Consider the following 15,956-nt stretch of genomic DNA (forward strand, 5'->3'; position numbering starts at 1 on the left):
TGAGGCTGATGTTTGCAGGTGTTCTCAGCTGTCACCCTGCCTCTGAAGTGTGTTATCTCCTAACACATCTCCAGGTAAACACCTTGCTGCTCTGCTGATGGGGGAGGTAGAGCAGCTACAGGCTTGGTTTGAGGGACTGTGTCCCACTCAAAAACAGGGCACTGACTGATGTCTCCTTTGATTTCTGCAAGTTGGGCAAGTTCCATCACACAAGTAGATGGTTTCGAGGCCCGTGCTGTTAAGACTAACTTGTCACAGCCTGCCTTTATCACTTGTGAGGATGCTTCAAGCTGTGCAGGATAATGAAGATAAGAAATGCACCTGTGCAGTGTTCCTCAGCCTCCTTCAGGATCAGCCCCTACACACTATTCCAGCTCTGCTTCCAGGGTTATCTTCAAGAATAACCCTGTTCTCTGTAATGGCTTCATTTTCAAAGCCATTTTGAAACATTTGAAAACAGAGGTTTCTTCTTAATAACGCTCTAAATGGTGGGATTAAAGATTTTCTCAGCAGCAAGTGCAATGAAAACCAACATTGTGAAAAAACACCCTGGAAGAGGTATACTTTTAACAAAATTCTGCCAATAAAGTTATCAGAGTAAGGAAAATGTGGTCATGGTTTTGCACTTCAAATTTTACCTAATTGGTAGGAGAAAAGTGAGCCTTTAGCAGTGCAGAGTGGCCTTGACACTTTCGTGTCATGTAGGTTTTACATTAGCACCAGTGGATTGTGCGATACTGTAAATGAAATGAGATCCCACTTTGATGATCTGTGTGCAATTTCACTTAGCTTTATTGGCAGACTAGAGCCTGGGTTTATCACCTATACATTTCAAGTAATTTGGGGTTGTTATAAGGAGCCAAGGTTATCATCTTGTTTAGTGCTGCAAAGCATGAAACCTATTAAAAACTTGACAGGTTTGATTCCCTATGCCTGGCACTAACACACACTCAAAATCATTAGCACAAACCACAGTAAACCATGATATATATGAAATTCTGATCATTAGAACTGTCTGTTTCTGACTTCTAACTAAGACCAGGTGACATGAGAACTTCACAGAAAATGTGCTATTTCCATAACCAAAAGCAATGTGGATTTGGCTTTGTTATTATAACCAGTACCTCAGAGAAGGGAAAATTGAGTTTAAACAAATATTGTGTCCTGGATGCTGTTCAACTCATCCAGTATGCTTAGAGAATAACCCACCATTAATGATTTTAATAATAATTTTCCTTTTATGATTTGACAACTTTCCTTTCCTTTGACTACTTCATTCTTGACAGTTGTAGCCACATTTAAGCAAGAACAGGCATCAGAAATGGTGTTAATAGTGGACAGATGGAGCTACTGTATATTCTAAAGCCCATTTGGGAGTGGCTGGCAGGTTCCCACATCCTGAGCTGCTGTGCCTGACCAATAAATGATCATCCAGAGAAGCCAATCCAGCAATTAAAGGTTTTAAAAAAACTGAGACAGGATGAAAGAAGTCTTTCATAGGGAAATTTTGCAAATTAGTTGAAAATCATTCAAAAAAATAGCCTTGGTTGTCAGTACTTGCTATTTTTTACCCTCCAGACATATGGAAGACATTCTTGCTTGCAGTTAGCCAAAAAAGCTGTTTAGTAAGTGCATGTTAATGTAGAAACAGAAAGAACTGTTAACCAAACACAAACAGAAATCTAACAGGCTCCAGAGAATGGTAGTATCTTACTTATTGAAGACTTTCTTCTCAAGCCGGGAACGAGAAGTGTCAGCCTGTTGCTTCAGGTCTGTCAGATTTGGGTATTTTTGCTTCTTCCCTTTCTTTTTCTGTCCTTTTCCATTACTTTTAGAGGAACCAAGATCCAGTCCTGTAGCAGCTTCAATTTCTCTCATGAATTCTGGATCTCGCCACTCTGTTCAAAAGACAAAACAGGAACTTTGAAACTCCAAACTCAGGCAGGATTTGAGTCCCCTAAGGAAGAGGTTCTTGTCACCAATGGGTGAGGACAGAGCCACTGTGATCTAAGTTGCACACACAAAGGAGGGGGAGGATAAAGCAGTTTCCCAAAAGGACAGATCTTGGTGAAGAGACCCTGCCAGCCTAGGCTAGCATGTGTTAGCTGCTAAAACTGTTCTGTAGGAAGACTTCAGTTTTTTTTCAGTAGCACAGTAGAAAAGTTCCAAGGAAACTATTCCATGTAGGAGAGGTGAATAAACACAGTGATTATTATTATTTAGAAATGAAAATGCCAAAAATGTAGCTGAGGAACTCATCTGCAGAAAGCGATTCTGCATAAGCTTAAAAATAAACCTAAAAAAATGGAATATATCAACTTTTGAGCAGAGTAGGGCTGCCAACACTGTGATTTCTTTTCATCAATAATATTTACTTTAAAACATGAACTGGTATCTGACATCTACATAAAATTCTTGAGTAGGACAACATGGCCCTGTTGCCATGACACCCATGGTGCATCTGAAAAAGATACTACTAATTATCCCACATTGCCTTGTTTAATTATCTAAATCAAGTTTCTTCTCTTGACAATGCCACAAGTTAATTTATCTAAACAAAATCCTGTTTAACTTTTTTTTCAAAACCTTAATGCTTCAGAATCCAGCCATACACTGTAAATGGATTCTGATCCTAGATGCCACCAGAGGAAAAAGCATGAACAATTTACACTGTGGACTGTTGGAGCAAGCCAGTTTTTCACCTTCACTGTAGTCTTGTGTATCAGAACAAGGTAGTACAGAGTAAAAATGTGGCTGGAGGATGGACATCTGCCCAGGGGAAATTAATAGAAATTTCAATTAAGTGTAAAGACTTTGAGCATACGGGTTGGAAAAAAAAATGTAGGAAGTGCTACCTGAAAAAGAACATGGTCCAAACTCAGCAGAAATGCCACAAGTCCGCATTTTAACAACAGTAATTGCCAGTCATTTGTCACAGTTTCCCTTATGTCAGTCAGCCTTTCTTGCCTGCAGAAATTGTAACACCAAATGTCTACTCCTCTTACATAACAAGTTTGTAGATGTAGAAAAATCAACAGTCCTAAAGGACTATGTAACTTCATTTATACACCAAGATGGTCACTGAGTGTGACAAACACTGCTAACAACATTTCAGGAAGGTCGGAGGCAATGTCCTCACTTAAGAACCCGGTGTTAAGGAATACCAGAGCAATTTTCCAAGGAAAGGTTAGATCTAAACTACCATCATACATGAAAGCAAGGAGTGATTAAAATCCAACATGCCAAAAAGCATGAGGAAAACGAAGCTGTTCAAGAGTTGCACAGGAGAGTTACAAAGGGAGAAAACAGAACACATACACTTGACGGATCATAAGACCTCACCGACTTTATTTTTTTTTTTTGAAGTGAGGGAATACAGAGCAGCACAATTCAGATACAGGAACGATTAATCCAAGATTAAGGAAAACTGTCTAAACAGTTTATCTCCCAGTAATAAGAAGGCGTCACAGTTTAGGAACCCCATGAATGGAGCAATTGTTTAAACACAAGGAAAAAATGCCGGCATCCAGTAGAGATGAAATGAGCATTTGAGTAAAATGAAGGAGCAATTTAAAAGCTTTTGAGAAAAATCAATAGAATGCCAGGGAAGAGCAGGCTTTTTGAGCATTGATGGGCCCCTAAAGCTCTTCATACATTGTTACTGAGTTTAGCAGCAGGGAAAAGAAAATTACACAGTTTGCAAGGGTAGGCGGGAATCAATACTGTAGTTAGTAAAGAGATGCTATTTCACATCTGAGTGGCCAGAGGCCTGCCTTCACCAGCCTGTCCTGATACCTGTTTGTTAACAAGTCACTAAGGGCTGAAAAACCAGATACTCTTCAGGGTTGACACAAAAAATAGGCACTTAATTTGCTCCTGTGTGCGAACTATTGGAAAAGGATGAACGCAGCAGATTAGTGGGTCAGCGTAATCCCACCTGATTCACTGTTTCACAACTGGAGAGCCCAAAGCACCTTTCTGCCCTTTCTGTGGACACTAGCTAGAGTTTAAAATTTTGTATTAAGATAATAAATGATCCATAATAACAATGCCCCCTTTAACCACACAATGATAGAAATAAATCTACCATGCAGTAGAGGAAGGAGATGTTTGAAAAAATTTGGTGCAATTTAACCATACAACTGATCCCCAAATTTAAGTGGTTTTTTTCCAAATTTTTCAAACTGCCATTAATGATGTTGTCAATCAAACAGTTCCTGACTGTCCAGTGTGTTCCCAGCAGTGTATTTCCCATAGCAGCACTTCTCAGATTTGCTTCAAACCTTTGTAACCAAAAAAACCTCAAAACCAAACACTACTGAAAACCAACCAAACACACCCCTCCAAAACACAAGCCTCAAAACAAGAAAAACCAAACAGAAAACCACAAAAACAAAACAAAAAAACTTGATGAAAATATTCTAAAGCAAATATAAAAATAGTGAGGCAGAAGAAAAGAAAGTGGATAGAATTATTCAGTGACATCTGGTATATGTATGGCTTTAGGAATATGGAAGGTTTTGTCCAACACAGACTGTGCAGTACATCCCCAGCCAGATGGGATGGACCTTTGTGTGACAGCTCAGCTTAACTACCACACTCAGTAACACAAGCAGCAATGCCAACACTGGTTTGGGACTAACAGACACATCCTTGTAGACCAGAGGTGAGAAGCCTCTAACAACACCAAGCTGACACTGTAATAAAAATAAATACTATGTCTAGCCTCAAGCAATGGCAATTTCACAGGAAAAAAAAAAATCAATATTTTTCAGTCCAAGTCATTTTTATACCAGAATATTAGGTTCTAGTTTGAGATTTCAAGAACATCAATCAGTTTAATTTGCTAGTTTTAGTTTGTCATAACTAAGCTGGGAACTTTCCTTTTTAACACAACATCCACACCCCATCCTGGCTTTCCTTTGACAGTCCAACAGTGTCGTGCTGCTGGCTGGATGCCAGTTTAGAATACTTGTTCTACCTGGACAGGGATAGAAACTATCTGCAAATGTAGCACTTTGACACCTGCAAATACCAGAAGGTATTTTCAGTAATCACTGTGCTGGTGTGGTGCTGTAATCACCAAGCACAGTCATTCAAAGATGGTCAAACAAGTATTAAAGGACACTGGGTATGTTTAAATTGTATGTTTAAATGCACATTCATTCCACACAGACCTTTCTGAATATAGATTCCTGTTCTGAATAGAGGTAACTGTTCCTCAGGCTCTCAAGAGATTTCATGAAAGGTTCAGTAGTTTCATTAATAACATGCATAACTACCAAACACCAAGTCAGTCAAACCTGAAGAGAAAACTCCATTAAGGGAGTACAGAACAGGATATCAAATACCTATGGGTAAGTTTAATAAGAATGCAGAATACTCAAATACTCACCTAGAATAAATAGCTCAAACCTGCTGGAGGAAGGTAGATTAAAGAAAAGCTGTCCCCTCCAATTACACACTGTCTTTGCTGCATAGATCCCTGTCTCCCATTTTCCTTTGCAGTCCATCAATTTCCTGGTTGTAGTCCACCAGGTATCTTCTGTCCATCACTAATAGGGTTTAGTTGTACTACTGCAAGAAAGTCTCTTATTCCCCTTGGAAGTCTTCCTGCCTGTGCACTCACTGCCTGCATTCCTCACCTTGCTAAAAATGCCCAAATTATCTTGGGGAAGGAGCAGCCTTCCCCTCCACATCTGGAGGCTGCAGCCAGGATGCAAGGAGAAGGCCAATAGTTTTACTGCCCATTCCCAATTGTTTAAAACCAAAACCCAGCACACCCTTCCAATACTGGTGGTAACCCAATGATCCTAGTAATATTATCATTATATTGCATAAATCAAAACTATAGGAACCAGCAAGATTAGACATCTTCTTTGCAGAAGCATGGGAACAGCTACTGTCAAGCATTTCCCAGGGAACCATCCTTGATAAAAATGTTCCCTAAGACAAAGGCTGTAACTTGTCTGTCTGAGCAACGTTGGGAACATTACAAAAGCCACTGGAAATAAAGCACAAATGCAATGTTAACCTTATTTTGTCTACACATGTATCCACATTTATCACAAAAGGAAGAACCACTGCAAATGAGCTGTAATTTAAAATCAATAGGAATGCAAATAGGAGAATGTGGTTAGGAACAAAACAGGTAACAGGTATTTTTCACTTCTGCTTGTTATTTCATTTTTTATTTTTTTAAGATGCTATATAGACACAGACCTGGCTGAGCCGCTTGCTTCTCAAACTTCATCTTTTCTTCTCTGGCTCTGTCCTCTGCATTTACAGGAATGCCAGAGTCATCCCGAGGAATTATCTTTCCATGGAAAGGGCACTTGAGTAAGAAAGGGGGGAGAAAGAAAAGATATCACAGTTTTTGAATGAAAAGAAAATGCTTACATTTTATTCAACACAGCTTAAAGGTGGAAACTGGAATTGAGCAACAAAACCACACTTGACTTTCAGTCCTCTTTAGGAAGCATCAGAATCTCACAAACATCAGGTGTTTAATATATTCAGAAACTCAAATAAATAAACACTTTTTGAAACAAATAACCAATTCCAAGAGACCAGGTAGCACATCCTGTCAAGTCTGGAACTAGGGCATCAATGCTGCATCATATATTGTTGTTTATGCTATATCCCCGTCCTGTAACAATCCCATTAAAAGTACTGAAGTGCATTCAGATCCTTCAACCTCAGATAATACAGGAAGAACAGGGATACTAGAACAAAGTATTTAAGCAAAGTAGTTCTGCTCAATACTGGTCATAATTTGAGGCTGTGTAAAATTTTGCTTTCATAAAACTTAATTTGTAAATAAAATTACTTTGTCCCTCAAACAGGTAAGTTTCTAGAAACAGTTAATATCAAATATGCCTCTGAGGAAAAATTTTCTACCAAGAACTATCTCTGCCTTATTGCCAGGTACTCACACATCACAGTAATAAATAAATAAAATCCAAATAACCTACAATGAATGCCAAAAAACTTGAGAGTTCTTTAAATGTTTACAGCTTCTTTACCAAAATGATGTTTCCTTTACAATGAACAGTGTAATGAATGCAATGTTCTGCCACTCCCTTATAATGTGAAAAAAAAAATTTATGGATGTTTTAAGGAGATTTTCTCCATACAGCAGAGATCTTGGAATTTATGTAAGTTGGTGCCTACCTTAATCCGATCTTGTCTTTCACACAGAGTTCCATCAGGCATGGGTGCTCGACATTTATGTTTTACTGGCTCAAACTTGCCAGCAAATGTTATATACCTGGTTTTTAACATTTCTGTTATTTCTTTATTTTCCACCTCTTCCTCTACTTCACTGGGTGCCCAAAATCGATGCTCAGATGTAAATCTGGGAAAAAAACAAATGAAAATAATTCACACACAAAATTGCAAGAAAACACATAAGGATGCCATTATTAACCTGTGCTAAACTCACATGAGAAAGGAAGGGAAACACTCCTAGTGAATTAAAAACCCCTAGGAATCTACCAGTCTTTCTTATGGCTCCTGTATTATGAAGATATTTTTAAAATACCACCAAAGCCTGTCTAGTATTGATTTCCTGTTTAACCTGCTAAGCTATTACAAGTCTTAGCTTTAGTTCATGATCCGACATCCAGAGTCAGTTATCCAATTTCCAGATTCAGTGAATAGCTTTGTAATTCTGTCCTTAACATTCTTCATAACAAAATACTTCTATGATTACGCACAGAAGACCGATCAAGTTTGATCTTAACGTGTCTGATCTTATTCCTGATAGCTGGACTCCTGCAGCAGCAGAGAAGCAGGAGCTGAAATCAGAGGATGCTGCAATACACTGAGGCCAAGGGAAAGAGCAAACAATCAGCTGAGCCTTACACAGATTCTTTCTTTCAGATTCTCCTACACAGTGTCCATAGATCTGAGAAATTAGCAGGTGTTCCTCTAGGAAATTAGGCTAATCCATTGAAAATCCATTTTAAAATTAGAGACCTTACCTACATTTACAGACATATAGGCAACAAAGATTTTCTCAATGGCATTCATATAATTTCATTTTAGCCACCCTAAGCTGCCAACAGCCTGTAGTGAAAAACAACTCCAGAGAGCAATTACCTGACTCATTTTAGATGCTAATCTTAGGAGGCAATGACTGTCCCTCGGATGGTAAATGTTCCTTTGTCATGAAAAGAAATTAGGGTGACCAGCTTAAGTTTAGGTGTCTGATTTTATAATATCTGAAGTTAACAACAAAAATCCCACCCCAAATTTAAGGACATATGAAGTTAAAGAGGGAAAAAATACAGCTAAACTAAGGAAAAAAAATGCAGCCTGCATGTCTGCTGCTCATGACAAGCAGGGATACCAAGATGACAGATGTCTTGATAAGGACATAACATTCCTAAAGGAACCTTACAATCCCTTTCTTCCACATAGTTCTTCGACCCAATCAGTTCCAGAGTTATTTGAAAGGATTTTCTCTATCCATATCCAATTCCTCTCACTCACTAATATCCTTGGGTGTCACTCCTGCTTCTGAGACTTTGCTTTCTGCAGACTGCAGAGCCATGTATACATGAACTAGCTTCACTCATCACAACAGCCACAATTTGGCAAAGCACATAAGCCAATAGTTGAAAGAATTATTTCAGAGACCCTGAAAAGTTTTGATTAAACTTATCTGACCAAGTTTTCAGCAGATGACAAGGAAAAAAAAACAGCAGAGGAAAATATTTGACCGTAGCAACCTACAACATATATAGCTGCTGGTTTTCATGCAATAGTTGAGCATCTAAACTATGTAAAAAGAGGTTAGAACTAGGTTTAAAAGGGATTAAGGAAACTCTGAAACATGTCAGTGATTTCCTGTCATCAGAAAAACGTTCAACAAAATTTTTGTTAAACAGATTGATTCTATTCAGTAATTTCTCATCACATACACCTCATTAGTGCCAGAGAAATGCTAATCTGCCATAAGTACAAACAACTTTCTTATGGCAAATTAGGGGACAAAGGCAAAAGAGTTCCAGCAGAGGCTAGTTCAACAATAAATACACTAATGTATTTCCACAGTTTTTGGTTCAACAAAATATTTTTAATTACACACTTCTGAAAAATGCAGCAAAAACCCCCAAAATCCCTGAGAGTCTTTCTAAAAAATCAGTATTATGTCAGCCCAATGTTTGAATAGTACAGTATTTTAGCTTCAGAAATTTTGTGGCAAGATTGTATAATAGAAAATAAATAAAAGAAGGACATCAATTTCTTATTTTCTTAGTTTAATGCAGTACTGAAAGCAAGACTGACTGGCAGCTCTGTGTCACTAACCTTGCAGCCACATGGAGGGGAAAGCATTCCTAAAAAAGGCACCCTACAGGATTTTTATCTTACAGAATCCCTTAGTAAAATTCTAGTGTTCTTTGGTGGTCTGAACTCTCCTCCCTCTCTAAATTATCAAATTACAGTCACATGAGAATGAAGAAGCATTGAACAGTTGTGCATGTCAGCCTTTCCAGTAAGGAAATAGTTCTATTTAATAATTTCTCTGTCTCCCTTCCCCTAAATATGCACCCAACAAATGTCAAGAATATTAAAATTATGTTTTGCTCTATGTATAATTGACCAGTATTTGGGAATTGAACTTTAAATAGCCTAATTCCTACAAACATATTGAGACATATTACTGTTACTACAAGCACCTAACTTATTTTCTCTCAACATGGAGGTGAGACAAGAAGAAAGCACTGGCAGTTCCCAAAGTTTTCTGATTTCTTGTTGTAAGTTAAGTAACACTATAAACAGGCAGATACTTGTTTGAAAATATTATGAATGTGACAAGTAAAACCTGTTGGTAAAATGGATCAGAAGAGGAACAGAAAATCAACTAAAAGACGAAAAAGATCAACACCTCACTCACATTTAGAGTGCTCCTAATCCAGATAAATAACAGAGGCTTTAATGGCAATGACACAGCAATACATGAGGAGGAAGAAGAATAATAAAAAGACAAGGAATGGTTAACTGAAATCTAAGAGAAAGCTCTTGGAGAACTGCTGCTCTTTTTCAATGAATTTATATAATTTTCATTTCTAATCTGACAGGAAGCTTATAAAAACATTGAATTAATATAAATTCTAATCCCAGATGCATACGGAGATCCTGAAGCAAGTGCAAAATGGGCTAATTCAAACATCCTAGTCACAGTCAGTCCTGCACCAGCTATTTTACTCTGCTCCTAGGAGTGAGCTGAGTAGGTCAGTTTGGAAGGTCCATGCTATCCAAAATAAGTCTGTTAAGATACAGACTCTACACAATTCAACACTGTGCAGCATACACTACCTTCTGTCCTGTCCCCCCACAAAAAAACCCAACAAAACTTATTTAGAAAATCTTCCTGGTACCTACATTCTCACTGTCAAAAATCTTAATTTATTGTAAATGCTGTGATTAAGTAAGTGCAGTGCTAAATGAAATGGAAAGACTTTTCCCTTTCAGATTTTAAAAATTCAAGTTCTATACACATTCCATATGTGCTGTCTACTTTTCAGTTTGCTTTTTTCCCCTAAGAATCATACAGAGCCAGTGTGGGTGCATACAGAAATGCTAAAGGAGTTGACTGATAACTACCTTAATTTTTCAATAAGTCTATTTTATGCCTGGGGTCAATGGTATTGTGTGTGCACAGTTACTTAAATTATCTTTAGTTAGATTGGCACATCTGTAGTTATAGACTATACGGTTCAGAAGTGTGCCCTCTATTTTATTGGGAAGCATAAAAATAAAACAGTACAGCACAAGGCAGACAGGCAGTGAAATATGCTTCTGATTTCACTTATGACTTGAATAACTCATTTGCAATGTAAAATAAGGCCCTACTACCTTTTTGGCATTATCACAGACAAATACTTCTTAAAGCTCTGCAGAAAAATCTTTTCATTGGCTTTGAAGAGCTCATACCACATAAGATGGAATCCAAAGCCTGGAGTGGCTGTGGTAAAGTACTTTTATGCATCAAACTGCATCATTTTTTGCTAATTTAACAAATATTCAGTATTTTATGAAATCAGGTGCAGGGGCAAAGATTTCCTCTTGTTCCTTTCTGCCAACACTGTTTTAGCACTGTGACTACAGGCTGGGGGTTGTTTGTTTTGGTAAGAAAACAAACTAAGCTAAAATAATACTGCTAAGAATAGAACAGCTTAATTTGCAACTCAGCCAGACAATGATTTTTGCCTTTTTCAAGCCAGATATGCTACACACTGATACCAAAGTTCTGATGGACTTAAATGAAATTTATACATAAAGGGAAGACTTTGCAACCCAACTTTCATTTAAAAATACTAAAAAGGGTTTAAAAAACTGACTGCTAGCAATAAATTCTAATATGTACCTACTACCTCTTCTCCCCAGCAGTGCTAAAGCTTTCCCTAAGTCAGCAATGCTTGTGAAACACAAAACCTCCCAGACAGCAATGGAAAGTGAAAGATCCAAATTCAGATCCTGTAACTGCCACCTTCCTCTTGTGTGACTGAATAAGCATATCAGTTTCCTCAGTTACCACTCTGTGAAGTCAGGAAAAACACTTCTCCAAACTTTCTCCTACCTTGCCTGCTACTTATTTAGATCTTAAAGTCTCCAGGGAAGAGGGAGATAGACATTCCCTCCTTCAGTCTGAGGGAATGTCTATCACACACTTGGCAGAGTCCTTTGCATAATGAGGTACCAGCTTAAATTGGAGTAACTGATGCCATGCTGCAAACATAAAAAGAGCAGAAAAAAAAGTGCTTTGAAGCATCAAAGGATATTTAATTAGTATCCCATCTTCTCAAAACAAATAACATTTAAAGGTAGAATTTCTGACTTTGTTTATGGGTCCTAAAACACAAGATAAAGAAGAAAAGTAATTATCAAAAGAAATAGCAGTCACCCCACTGCATGACCTCTCCGTACAAGTAAATCTATTTATTTGTTTAATTTGTCTTAAAAGAAAAAGAGCATTACTTGAGAATCTTCCCAGCACTTGGCTGATCCTCTCCCCAGTAGTGAAGATCTAATCCAAAAGGCATGAGGGGAGCTTTAGCTCTTTCTTCTAGTTTTCTTCTTTTACTGTCAGGATCGTCCACATTTGCTGACTCAGAAGTTGCAGATTCACTGGAGAAAACAGATGAGAAGTCAGTACAATACACCAATGACCACAGCAACTTTCTTTTTTGTCTGTTTTCATTAGATTTTTTTGACCAACACTAACATTACAATACAATTACCAGTACTAATATTACAAGGTTATCCTTTTTTGTCTTTTTAAAGGAAGACCATATGACAACACCACACCCTCTGTGCAACTTGCTGCACGTTCAGCTAGTGCTGGCTGACACAGATCACACTGTGGGGGCAGAAGCTCAGAGATCTGATGGGGGGAGCAGTGGATCATTGTACTCCCGCAGGAGCCATAGATGTGGTACTGGAAATCTCAGATTAATTCCAGTGCTAGGTTTAGGGGGCTTTCCTGGCCCATGCAGAAGTGTCTTTCCAAACATGCCACTAAAGAGATGACTCCAGCCTTATCCTCAAATCACAGCCAAATGCTAGGCAAGGCTCGAGTTTCACCAAACTTTGAACAGGATTGGTAAAAAATATGTCTTTGGAAGCAATATAACATCCCCAGGCAGCACTGACAGCAAAGTCACTGGGAACAAAGAGATGTTGGAACTTCTTACTACATGAGCATCAGGAGACACTCTGTTTAGCTGCAAATAGAATTTACCCAAATAAATGGGTAGGGAGTGTTGTTAGCAAAGAAGGGAACAGTGTATTTTCATAAAGGCCATCTACACCAAGTAAGATCTATATTAATTGAGCAGTAAAAGATTCCTTACAATCCTGGTGCAAGCACCAGCAAAATCCCATACCTTAAGCAAAAATTGTAACTTCAAAATGAGACCAAGTCAGCCTTGTCAGCTTGCCTGGTTCATGAATGCTTTTCTGTGTGCTGTCACCATTAATAAACACAAGAGCAACAGTTTGTACAAGGATTAAAACAATGATGACCTGGCATGAGGAGATGGTAACTTTGGTAGTTTGTCTCTAATAAGTTTCAGTGTGGCAGCTGCACAGGTTGGGTCGAGTTCATCCTCATTCCCTCTGAGCTGAGTGCGGGAGCTCGGCAGAGTTGCTCCCGTCGATGCCTTTGCCACCAGGGCTTTTGGAGGTGACTGGGGTTCAAGCCCTGCAAAAAAACAACTTGATGTTTAGGAGTGATTCACTTCTCCCACCCAAACAGCTCAGGGTGCTGAGTATGTCTTCCTGCTTTCAGTTTGTGTTAGGCATTAATCCCACTCAGAGTAAAACAGAATTATTTCAAGGAGATTTGTCTTTTGCAGATACTAAACTACACACTTTACCAGGAGAAAATATAAAATATCTAAGTGCTGTCAGAAGAAGGAAGTACACCCAGAGAGTCTGTCCAAGAGACAGGAAATGCCTCAGCTACACCTGAGGAACAAGCCCTGTGCAAGGCAGTACCAGGCACTGATGTTCAGCAGCAGCAGCTCAGTGGTGGGGTAACATAAATTACATTACAGAGCCAGATTAGAGACTCAGCATGCACTGTAAGGACATGTAAGGTGCTGTTAGACAGCACCTGCCTCCACCTGCTGAGCTGGAGGAGCAACTCCACCAGCCAGTAGTAGCTACAAGGACTTTTCAGCCAATGACAGTTAAATTGGAAAGATATAATCCCTCACACCAATGTGATCTGTCCCCACAGAAAGCCTTTTTATAAAATAATTTATTGAAATGCAAGGTCTCATCCCTCAAAAAAGATCCCTAAATGTAATACAAAAAATTCATCATTTCATAAACCTAAAATCTTCAGCAAATTATCTGAGCCTTCTTATGAAAAGTCACTAAAGTTTATCTAACATGTTTTGGTCATTACTTAATTGTATCTTTTAATCTTTTGCCCAGTTCTAACCAGCCCTGAAGCTGAATTCAGAAGTATTCTTGCTTTTTTAGTCATTAAATGTATCACAATACATTAAGTAGAAAAGGAAAAGCTAATGTGGTATCTGTGACCAGCCATCCGATAGGAAATTGCAAGACTCATAGTGGCAGGTAGGTTTGGTACACAAAATATTTTCATTTCAGAGAATAAAGTATTTTCCATTAACAAAATTAGAACAATTTGCTGTGATCCATCTTACCACCTTGTAAGGTCTTCCAGCAATTCATCCTGACTTTGACTTGCTTGCATCACTGATTCCCTTTAACCCATGGGGTGCTGCATGGATGGCACCAGCCACAGGTCAAGATGCTGAGGTGGCAACCTTTGAGATCCACCCCAGGAATACTTTCCAAGTTCCTAGATCAGGAGCTGTCTTTGTGCAGGGAACAACATCCAAACCTGTTTTCCAAAGCTCCAAGCTCAGGGCACTGACAAGGACACCTGTTTAACCTAATTGCTGGACAGCCTCTCCCCAGAGACAGCAGCAATCCTAATTCAAAATCCAGAGCCCATCCTGCTGCTGCTGAGCACATCTGGCACTGCTGCTCCCTCACTCACTCCTGCCCACACCACACACTAACAAAAGCTATAAACACTCTACATTCTCCAAAGTCAACAAGCCTTTAAGGAACATTATCCCCCCCCCCAAAAAATTAAAGGCCTACTCTCTACTCTGCAAAACAGTCTCAATATCAGCAGAAGGACAAAGAATAAAGGAAATGATAATTAAATATAATAGGATGGATCTAAGCAGATAAATATCTAAGTTAAACAGCAAAAGAAATTATTTCATTACACTTATTAGGCTGTGGACTTGCTATTCAAGAGGGAGAATGTTGCCACCACAAAAATGTTCTTTTAAACAGCACTTCAGTGACATAATAATGCATAATTTTTGAATTTATGTCTCTGGAGAGGGAGCAGGGCAGGGCTCCATCTCAGTTCATGTCACAGACTAGAAAGGGGAAATGCCTTTCTCAGGTGCTTTTATCAAAGTGAAACAGAATTAACTGAAAACACTGCTGTAACCACACTTTAGAATCATCAGTATTTGGAGAAGTAAACTTTCTTTAATGACAGAAACAGTTACAAACAGGGTCTTTGGCATGAACAAGGTTAACTGAGAAGAATATGTCATAGACTATCTGTAATGCAGAATTGCTTAGACTGTATTTAGCATTTAAACTGCTTTCTTTTTCTTTTCTTTTTTCTGAAAAGCATTGTTTAAAGCAAATGTTTTGAGCATTCTTATATGTGTACTTTTTACAAGTAGTAAAAAAAAACAAGATAGCAGGTTTGTGTCACTCACCACACCTCTCATCTTCAGAGAAAATACATGCATTAAGTATTAAAAGTTCTCCAAAACCCCTATTTTTTTCCATTTCTTTCCCTATGATGTTTACAGAAAGCATGATTGCTTGTTCACAACACTGGTTTTGCTGAGGAGGAAGGGAACAGCAGAGACAAGCAGGCAGCAACAGACAGGAAAGGCAAGAGAGATAAATGCACAATGTGACATTTAGACAGATAAAAATCACATCTGGAAGATCAATATAGGAATTCTTAAGAGTTACAAGAACAGAATATTTTCTCATTGATTTCTTATTTTAAACTATTAACAGAAAAATAGCTAAAAGTAGACACACTAAGACATCAGTAACATCACCTCCACTGTGGAGTTTTTAACAAGTATAGATGTATGAAAGTAGGTTTAGCTAAGATAAAGACAAGAGTGACCAGGCAGACAGCCCTCTGAATGGTGTTCAGTATCAGGGTGGGGTTGCTTTGTTTTGGTTTTAAAACATAGGCGGGATTAAGTAGTTTTAAAAGTAAAATTCCTCTTCAGAATTCTGCTGTTCTGTGTGGTTTATTTAACAAGTACAGTACCTGGATTCAAACTGTGCCAATGACAGCTTTGAGAATCATAAAAGTGTTTAAATCCTCCTTTTTGTTTAAATTGACCAAA

At 38.4% G+C, this 15,956-nt stretch overlaps 1 protein-coding gene across 1 annotated transcript in view; it reads right to left on the reverse strand.

Annotated features, from left to right (window-relative positions):
- The window catches only part of UVSSA (UV stimulated scaffold protein A), a 45,660-nt gene that overhangs the window by 3,590 nt on the left and 26,114 nt on the right, over positions 1 to 15,956 (reverse strand). Inside the window, exons 8-12 of the mRNA XM_033060701.2 lie at positions 13,036 to 13,213; positions 11,989 to 12,138; positions 7,174 to 7,357; positions 6,223 to 6,334; positions 1,715 to 1,898 (exon numbers count right to left, since the gene is read on the reverse strand). Coding sequence (XP_032916592.1) covers positions 1,715 to 1,898; positions 6,223 to 6,334; positions 7,174 to 7,357; positions 11,989 to 12,138; positions 13,036 to 13,213 — 808 coding nt within the window. The remainder of the gene's footprint in view (positions 1 to 1,714; positions 1,899 to 6,222; positions 6,335 to 7,173; positions 7,358 to 11,988; positions 12,139 to 13,035; positions 13,214 to 15,956) is intronic.

Source organism: Catharus ustulatus, chromosome 5 (assembly GCF_009819885.2).
Source record: "Catharus ustulatus isolate bCatUst1 chromosome 5, bCatUst1.pri.v2, whole genome shotgun sequence".
Taxonomy (NCBI): Eukaryota; Metazoa; Chordata; class Aves; order Passeriformes; family Turdidae; genus Catharus; species Catharus ustulatus.